This window comes from Populus trichocarpa, chromosome 17 (assembly GCF_000002775.5).
Source record: "Populus trichocarpa isolate Nisqually-1 chromosome 17, P.trichocarpa_v4.1, whole genome shotgun sequence".
Taxonomy (NCBI): domain Eukaryota; kingdom Viridiplantae; phylum Streptophyta; class Magnoliopsida; order Malpighiales; family Salicaceae; genus Populus; species Populus trichocarpa.
The window spans coordinates 2,132,905-2,142,037 of record NC_037301.2 but is presented as its reverse complement, the minus strand read 5'-3'; the positions used below and the strand labels follow the sequence as shown (position 1 = coordinate 2,142,037).

General features: G+C 35.1%; 2 protein-coding genes across 2 annotated transcripts; both read left to right on the top strand.

The window, feature by feature from the left end:
- On the top strand, nt 1-1,492 carry LOC18106932 (NAC domain-containing protein 83). The gene is made up of 3 exons (XM_006372826.3): nt 1-221; nt 539-804; nt 912-1,492. The coding sequence occupies exons 1-3, from the start codon at nt 80-82 to the stop codon at nt 1,266-1,268; spliced, it is 765 nt and encodes a 254-aa protein (XP_006372888.1). The 5' UTR covers nt 1-79; the 3' UTR covers nt 1,269-1,492.
- A 6,205-nt stretch (nt 1,493-7,697) lies between these two features.
- On the top strand, nt 7,698-8,861 carry LOC18106930 (ATPase family AAA domain-containing protein At1g05910). Its single transcript, XM_052448701.1, has 3 exons — nt 7,698-7,712; nt 7,774-7,927; nt 8,432-8,861. The coding sequence occupies exons 1-3, from the start codon at nt 7,698-7,700 to the stop codon at nt 8,827-8,829; spliced, it is 567 nt and encodes a 188-aa protein (XP_052304661.1). The 3' UTR covers nt 8,830-8,861.
- The last annotated feature ends 272 nt before the right edge of the window (nt 8,862-9,133 follow it).

Here is a 9,133-nt window from a genome sequence, read left to right as displayed (position 1 = left end):
GAAGCAGCATTGTAGGCCATTTTTCAGAGAATTAGCTCTCTAAAACGAAAGGGAAATTACTTCATTGTATGCCTTGAAGATGGTGCCGCATGGGTTCAGGTTCAATCCAACTGATGAAGAGCTCATCCAATTCCTAGACAGAAAAGCTTCTGGCCAAGAAATGCCACTTCATTTCATTCTCGAAACAAATGTTTACGAGCGTGAACCACAGGATCTTGAATGTGCGTAATATGCACCATGTATTTCTTTGTTTTCTACTGCATGTAGGGCTCGTGATTTTTCTTCCCTTTTCTCTGTAATAATGGTATAGTGGAAATGATTTTTTAAAGCTTTTTTGCATGATACTATATGGTACAAATTAATTTCAGGCTACCTATCTATTGTCCAGGGTTCAAGTTTAGAGGGATAATATCATATTCCGTGATCTTGTCCATCCATTGAAATTTACAGTATCAATGTTGAGTTTATGTTAGTTTCTACCTTACTATGAGATCTGACTGCTTAAGTCAGATCTCTATAACAATATTGTTACATGCAGGGAATCAAACCACGCCTTTAAGCAACGGTGAGAGATACTACTATTGTACGAGGGAGATAAACTATTCGAGGGAAGTACTCGGTCGAGGATGGTGGAAAGCTACGAGCCATGTCAAGAAAATACATGCTAATAATGATGATCAACTTCTTGTTGGGAACAAGAGGCCTTTAACATTCCATAGGTTCAAGGACAATGAAAGAAATCGCAATAATGCCGTCAAGACTAATTGGATTATGTATGAATACAGCCTTGAATCAAGAACCACGGTACTAGTTTTAATATTTTTGCGTGCACAGTTCTAAGTTAATTGGTTTTAATTAATTATATGCATCTTCTTATGTTTGTTTCATTTGTACTACTTTCATTTTGTTAGTTATGGAAGCTGTGCAAGATTAAGCACAAGGGGAAACCAAGCGTGCAAGAAGAGATGGAGAGTATGAGGGAACAATATTCATCGAGGAATGATTTCGAAGCAGGTAGTTCGACCAATTTTGTTGGTGGGCAACAGCAACAGGAGCAGACCATACTGCCTACAAATTATGAAGGATATGATCAACATCAATCCTATTATCAATGGAACAATATGCAGCAGTTACCACCATCCCCATATGATCCTTATCTACCGGCACCACCGAGTACAAGTAGTGGTCACTATTATGTGGAGCAGCAAGAGAAGTTAGAGCCCAGTGATGAGCACCCATTTCCTAGTCTTTGGTCTTGGACGAACTAGGATTTTGTTGCTTCTAAATATCCAGGTTGCTATGAATGTAAAGAAAGAATTGCTTATGCATGTTTTGGTATAAGGAAGGATGTCTCGTTGCCTTTCTGTTACTGTAGTCATTATCGCGCGCTATGTTAGAAATAAATACGGTTGTCTCGAGTAATTGTAATATGATGATTGTTCAGTACTTGTTTATCCTCCATCTTGGTCCCCTCATTCACTACGTTGTACTTCTTTCTTGGTCCTAAAAATAGAAGCCACACCCCTTAATTACCCTTCATACATACTAAAATACATTGATGCTACTATTTTGGTAAAATTGGGGAATATCCTTTGTAGCTAAGATAGGAAATCAACATAAACTAAATACACATTTGTTCGAACAAGAATCAACATCAATTCATTTTTTTATTTGATATTTGTTGTGAAATAATGATGAATATTGCACAAGAAATATATATAAATTCAATGTTGTTCAACAATATTATATGTCTATATTCACAGAAATCATAAATTTTATTTCATTATATGTCAACTTAGAGTTAAATAATATGTATTTATAATAAATCCTAATCACTCTAGGAATATCAATAATTTTTAATAACATTTATTTACCGTGTTAGATCCACACCCCCAACCTATCAATCATTTTACTTCCCTCATTTTAATGCAACACTGCTTATAAGCTACAAACTATAACGATATTTATAGGATTTCTTAGACCTACATCAATTGAATATATTTGAAGGATAATGAAAAAATTATGTAATTTTCTTAAAAGTTATTAACATACAAAATTTTTTTTATAGTGAATTATAGGTCATACTGTACTTAGCTAGGTTGTATGTTTGTAATACTTGTAAATATAGACACGTACATCAATCAATCGGCTACATAAACCTAATTGCATTAGTCATCCAACCCTTTTTATTTTTTATTCTTACAAAAAGAAATATACTTTTCTTTTAAGTTTTTGACGTACAGTACATTTGCATTGTGAATTATCATACTATCGGTTATAAAGTTTGTAATACTCTTACATCAAGACTTTAAGTATGAACATGTACAGATAGATCAATTGAAACCATTGAGTGAAGGAGAATTTTAATGTTCATATTAACAGATTTAAATATCGTAACTCTCATTCTCTTTAAGAAGTAAAATTTAGATTCAGCTCTAATTCGCATTATTGAATTTTGTAGGGTCAAAATTCACGCAAATGAGTAATATTCCTACACATAACTATCAATCTAACATCGTCCACTTACTTGCTGCTAGCTACATGTGGAATGAATGCCAATGAGTGTTGTATATATGTACAGTGAAAAATGTGAATGCATCCTTCCGTTCATACTAATTTAGCTCTAGGAGTCAAAGGTACGTGGATTTTTGTTAGATTTCAATTTGTAAAAAGGAAACAAGAGCAAGCACCCATGCATATACAATGATTGATGATGATGGTCAATAAATACCTTAAGCCGACTGCAGAAGCTGGTGCATGGATGGAAATGAATGTGAGTGATCCAATCATAACACAAGTGACTGTATCAACAAATCATCTGTAAAGGTGTACTAGCTAGTATTGTCAAATACTAGCAATATTAGCAAATAATTCGTGTTCCTAACCAACTGGTAGCCAACAAGCAACCTTTACACTAACCCGAAAGACAATATTTGATGAGTGGTTAGAGGGTATAATGAAAAGGAGAGAGACCTAATGATAGCATCCTAAGGTATGAAACATCCCAACACATGAGGAAAAGGAGGGTGGTTTTACTTTTCCTGAGTTCAAGATGATTGAAAAGACCCCAATGTTGATTGGAACAAGGAATAGGAACAGTCGGTCATCATGGAATAAGAACAGTGTTGGTGTACAAAATAATATTAATTATATTTTGAGATATTTAATAATTTAAATTATTAAGTTGAAACGATTTTTTTAATATGACATTAGAATCTTGATATTAAACGGTCACAATTTTGAATTTCATCATCTCTATTTACTTGATAAAAATTAAACATAAAATAATATGAATTTATATAAATTTTAAACTTAAAAAATTTTCATAGGATGTTTTTAAGAATAATATAAATTATATTTTAAGATTTTACTTAATAATTTTAATTATTGCGACAAATAAAAATTCCAATTGATGTAGAGTTTGATGCAAAGCTTGAAGGTTTCTTTATAGCAGATGTAACAGGGTTGGTGTAAGTAAAACCAACCCTCAATGCTCCTCCATTCACCCTGGTGGCTTCAGATAAAAGCCATTGTGGTGCTTTAAATGGCCTGGTACGAGTAGATGTCATGCCTAGTTTTGATAGCATTAGCTTCTCGTGGAGGAGAACTATTTTTGGGATTCGTTTAATTGCCAATATTCTCCTGTTTTTCAGCACAGTATACAGAATTTTATTAGTTCAAGGAAGGACACTATAGATTCACATGGATTTCAACCACTGTTTAGAGCAACAAATAAAATACACAGAGGGACTGCACAAACAGCGTAGCAGTACTGTGGCCTAAATGAATCAAGAGGTGCGGAGGGAACCACAGTTCATAGGAAAACAAAATCATGAAATGGCAACAACTAAGTTTTTTATTCAGCAGCATGCCAAGATTGATACAGTCAATGCAATACCAAAAGGGGGCATCCTTCATGAAAAACAAAACCATGCCATCCAACAGGCACGTGTAGGGCCAACCGCTCATGCAAATGCATATACATTTCCCATGCATCTGCTACATCCATGGCTATTAATGAAGTCATTGAAGAACCACTTGCCTTAAAGTCCTTTGTATCTACTGGGGCCAAGAAAACGACGTAACAAAAAATTCAGACTCAAAACAAGTAACAAGCTGGAAAAGGCCCACATGACATGAGAATTGAGATAGAAACTACGAAGCTATGCCAGCATCAACACCTTCTTAGTCATTCATGTCATAAAGATATTAAATAGAATCAACTTCATAACATCATAGTATCAATTCCTTGATTGCCTATATAGCACTAAAATCCTACCTCCTTTTAAAGACAGACAAAACCATGAACCTTAATTCCATTCCCCTTGAAAGAAATACCAAATAAAAACATAACAAGAACTCAGATTTTCACTTATATGGCACAAATACAACGGTTGAACTTTATCATGTTCCTTTTCTTTTCCTGTTCTTCTTTCTAAGGAACAAATACATAATCAAACATGCAATTCATTCACATACTGCATTAATTAGAAGATCACGTACAAACACATAAAAGTAATAAAATCAGATACCAAGATGCGATTTCTAGTGTTTTTTTAAATTTCAACAACCTCTGCCTTAAAAGCAAGCAAGCTTGCATTACAGAAATTCACAAAGATCAAAACCTTATCATTATATACCATAAAAAATGCACCAACAAAATACAAAAACTAAAAAAAAACCCTAAACTTTAAACACAGTAAAATAACATTCTCTTGCATTGGCACATCAACTTGTTGCATGCTGAATTGAAATGGTTCCTACGTACTGGGACTTCTTTCGAGTATTTGGGCGAACTTTGGGAGCTCACTGTCAAGGCTAGCCATGGCTGGTAGGGGTTAGCATCCATAGAAAAAGAAGAAGAGAAGGGAGAGAGAGAGATTCTCAGAATTCATCATTCATTCATTCATCATAATTTGTTGGCTAACCATCTAAAGTCTGTTACAACCACACAAGACTATATAATTTTAACACGGATTAATTTACAACCATCATCATCATCATCATCATCAAAACTTTCTCTTACCTGACCATACAAATTCATACAATTACAACCCTTAAATAAAACATGTAACATACCATAGAGAAGCAGAAAACTTTGAAAAAGAAAAATTGGGTTTTGTTTTGTGAGTTAAAACAAAAGGCAATTAATGACTAAGAAATTAGTGATGAATTATTACACAAAATTACTTGCTTTCAAGGATAATATGGTTTTTTCATCGAGACATTTTTGCTAGTACAAGATTGAATATAAGTGGAGAAGTCTTTTAGCTTTTTATTTGCTTAGTGTAATGTCTAAAATACCCTTTAAAGTTGAATTTTCTTAACTGTTAATGTATTTGGTTTTTTTTTTCTTTTTTTTGGCATAGTGTAATTACTAAAATATCCTTTGAATAAAAAAATCTATAGCAATGATTGAAGGGCTTTGTAATCTTTTTGTTATGTTTTTTTTGGTTAATATTGTGTGGGATCAAGAGCACTTATGCATTTGTATAAATTAGATTAATTTTTTAAAAAAAATTATTGATTTATACAACTCACAGGCTAGTACATGAAAGGCGCACATAGTTTTTGAACAGAAAATACGACTTTTCCTAGCTGCCAAAATAGGCTTCCTGTTGTCTCTTTCAAAGGATAACGTGGAGGTTTGGTGGTGGTTGAATTCTCCCTCTCTTTCTATCTCTTCCCCTTGCAACGCACGCTAGTATAGCCAAAATTAAGAGAAGTCCTGGTTTCATGAAATTGATGGTGCATCCTTGGTGGTATTTCCCCATCGTTCAGCGTACGTTTTATTTTTGAAAGCAACTGTCTGTTGCAATCCCTGTACTGCTGCTTATAATCATTATGATATAATTTTTCTAGCTCGTAATATTACTCTTAAATTTAAATTCTTTACTTTAAACATCATTTTAATATCATACTTTATACATCCATTCTTGTTTTTCCAAAGTAAGATTATGTTACATATTTGCCCAAACAGAAAGGACTATCTAACCTTATTATGCTTATATTAAGACTTCTTGGAATCATTGTAATCCACCATAGCTGATAGGAAGGCAATCTTTAGGCATCAAAAGGCTTTCAACGCAAGCTTGTATAATACCCTTTAGTTTTTTTTCTCTTGCTTTTAAATGGATGCATGGCATTCATTTGGTGCCTGCAAAGACCCTGTTTTCTAGTGAGCCATTTTTACATAATCATGATGACAAATAATTTCCTTGTTAAAACCAGTATTTTGTTTATATATTAAGTTTCTGTTGTCAGCTATCAAGTGGGGAAACCATCAACTGAAAACAGATCTTTGTTCTTTGACCGTTTAATTGAGGCTGCCTTATCAGTTGTGGTGGAGGACGTGACCAAGAAATCACAAGGATCTGCACCCTTTCTTGAACTTCGCAAGGCACAAAAAGTGGCGAGTGGCCCAAAGGCCTCAGAGTTAAAAGCCAAGATAGAAGCTGAGCAGCATGCTCTACGCCGAATGCGCATGTGCCTCTTCATGCAACAAGAAATTTGCTTCTTCATGCAACAACAAATTTTAAATTTTTGATTGTTGTTTCACTTTGTAGCATTATTGAAATGGTCTCAATTTAGTCCAGCAAGTGGGTTCTAATAAAATGCAGTCGTCATGGAGCATATTTCAATTCGTCTAGTTAATTAAAGCCAAATGCAGATTGTTAAAAAAGTTGGTGAACTTGGAATTGGTTCTCCTATGCCTTTCCCGTAGGCAATACCCATGACACTCTTGAATCTCTTATCTTTTGAACAAATCACGTCTAATTTTTACTGAATAGAATCAAATTTCAAAATAAATGAAGAGGATGGGAGAGTCAAGTATGTGGTTACAAACCAAATTAAGAGAGATGAGAGGAGCTAGATGAGAGATATAGTGAACGTTTAAGATCCAGAAGAGAATGAAATCAATGAAAAGTGATCTGGGTGAGGGATAAGGTCAAGAAAGCGCGAGTAGACTGTATGTCTCTGTGCACTCGCTCGTGAGAGAGAGGAGTGGGGGGGGGTTTCCTAGCAAGGTCTGCTATGTTGTCTGCATTTGAAATTACATCAACCTATGATCATCCCACTCCATTGGTTGTTACAGCACATGTTTCTTGTTACATACAAGCTGGTTGTCTCTGTACAGTATTTCTGCTTCCTTTCACTGTTTACACTTAACATTCTAACTTCTTTGCTGCAGGATGTTGTATGACAAACGATTTAGTGCCTTGCCATTATCCTGTCACTGACGAGGATGCTCCAACCTCGCTCTATAATCCAGAACCCTATGGACATGGCTACCATGCTGCAGCGTGTTGACTCTGGTCAATATATCACATGCTCAGGATTCCTGCAAGACATTGATCTCATTGTGACCAATGCAAAGGTGTGTTTTGTTCCTAGCTTCATTTAATTCTATTTCTAGGTTCTCCTTCCATTGAATAATTTAACACCACTATAACTCTGGTCAGTGCATCTATTTCATGCTTAAATTTGGCGTGCATGTCTCTAATATAGGTGTACAATGGAGATGATTACAATGGAGCTAGGATTGTCAGTAGAGGTTATGAGCTTCGGGATGCAGGTAAGTTTCCATGCCTTTTGGTTTTCTATGATTTTTCCTCTCATTTTGTCCTATCACCTAAAGCATCATTTGATGAATCCCTTTTCATAATATTTTACAGGTGCATGGAATGTTGTCACAGATGGACCCTGCGCTTGTCACATACTGTGACAAGATTGCTGCTCAAGGGGGTCCTGTACAAATACCAGATGACTTAGGGGGATCTATTTTCCCTTCAACCCCAGTTGTGCAGCTTGGAACATGTTACTAGAACAAGTGCCAGGCTACGCAACGTCCAGCCTGATGTTAATCTGGATCAAAGCTACGAGGCCTTGAAAAGGCAGAAGAAAAATGCTGATGCTGCTCATGCTGGTATGTTCATCGGTAAAGCTATATACTTTGTCCTTGTGATATTGCTGTTTGTTTTTCCCACCTATCTGAAAGATGTCTTGAAACATGTCAAGTTGCAAGACACATTTTACATGTTGAATTTTGGTGCGGATACTGATGTAATAGATCAGTACGTAGCAAGTAAAACTAATATCAGCCATCGACTTCTTGTATAATAGACATGACCTGTTCGTAGTTCATGTTTTTAAATTTCCTTTCCTAGTTAGAAAAACCTCTTGTAAATATTGACAATTAAATCCTGAAGCCAGAAATCCGAATTTTTCTATTCAATATATGAATTTGATCTCACAGCCCATATTCCAAACTAGCATTCTCTTCAGCTTGTGCCCTTTATCTGAAGTTTTTAACTCCTAATTTTCCTAGATTTGTTATATTTAATGTTATTCTTTGACTGAACTCTTTAATTTGCCATGATCGCTCTTTGGATACAACTCTCTGATCATTTTATACTTTCATGAAAAACAGCTTCAACAGCAGAAGATAAATCACGGCATCAGGATTCAGTGCAGGCAAAGCTGCCAGAGGAAGCCGGGGCAGATGATATGAATCCAGACAGACCTGAGTCCTCTTCAGCCGATGACAGTCGACATGAAACTTCAGGAGGAGAAGCTTCTGGTCATACCGAAGGGAGTGGATCCCAAGATGTTACAATGTCAGAAGCCGAAGTATCAAGCCACGTGGATTACTTCAGGCGGCTTTTCGTGGAGCGCACTGAAAATTATGGCATTCCATTGCTTGAAAGGCTCTACACTCGTACAATGAAGGGAATCTTCGAAACCAAGAACAAAGGAGTCGAAGATGGCCGCAGATACTCAATTTTGAGGTTTTTGGTGAAATTTGCAGAGAACACTGCAAACTTCTGAACTCAATACCTTTTTCCCATAAAACAGAGGATAAAAAAATGAAAAATGAACCCCCCAAAAAAAATCTTGCAGGTAGCTGATATATATATATAAAAGAGGTATAATTTTTAAATTGGCTAGTTTTCATATCAAGACTAAATTATTTTTTAATTAAATATATTTATATGCAAACTAACATATTTATAAGAAAATATTTTTTCTCATAATCTTTTTAAGATTCGAAATTTGAATAATATTGTGAAGAATATATATATTTACATGGTACGTAATTGAGTAAAATTTTTAAAGGTTACTTCACCACAAC

Coding starts and splice junctions, on each gene's coding strand:
- LOC18106930 (XM_052448701.1), top strand. Junction 7,928..8,431: donor TGCTGATGCTGCTCATGCTG/GTATGTTCATCG, acceptor CATGAAAAACAG/CTTCAACAGCAGAAGATAAA.
- LOC18106932 (XM_006372826.3), top strand. CDS start 80: ATGGTGCCGCATGGGTTCAGGTTCAATCCAACTGATGAAGAGCTCATC. Junction 222..538: donor TGAACCACAGGATCTTGAAT/GTGCGTAATATG, acceptor TGTTACATGCAG/GGAATCAAACCACGCCTTTA. Junction 805..911: donor GCCTTGAATCAAGAACCACG/GTACTAGTTTTA, acceptor TCATTTTGTTAG/TTATGGAAGCTGTGCAAGAT.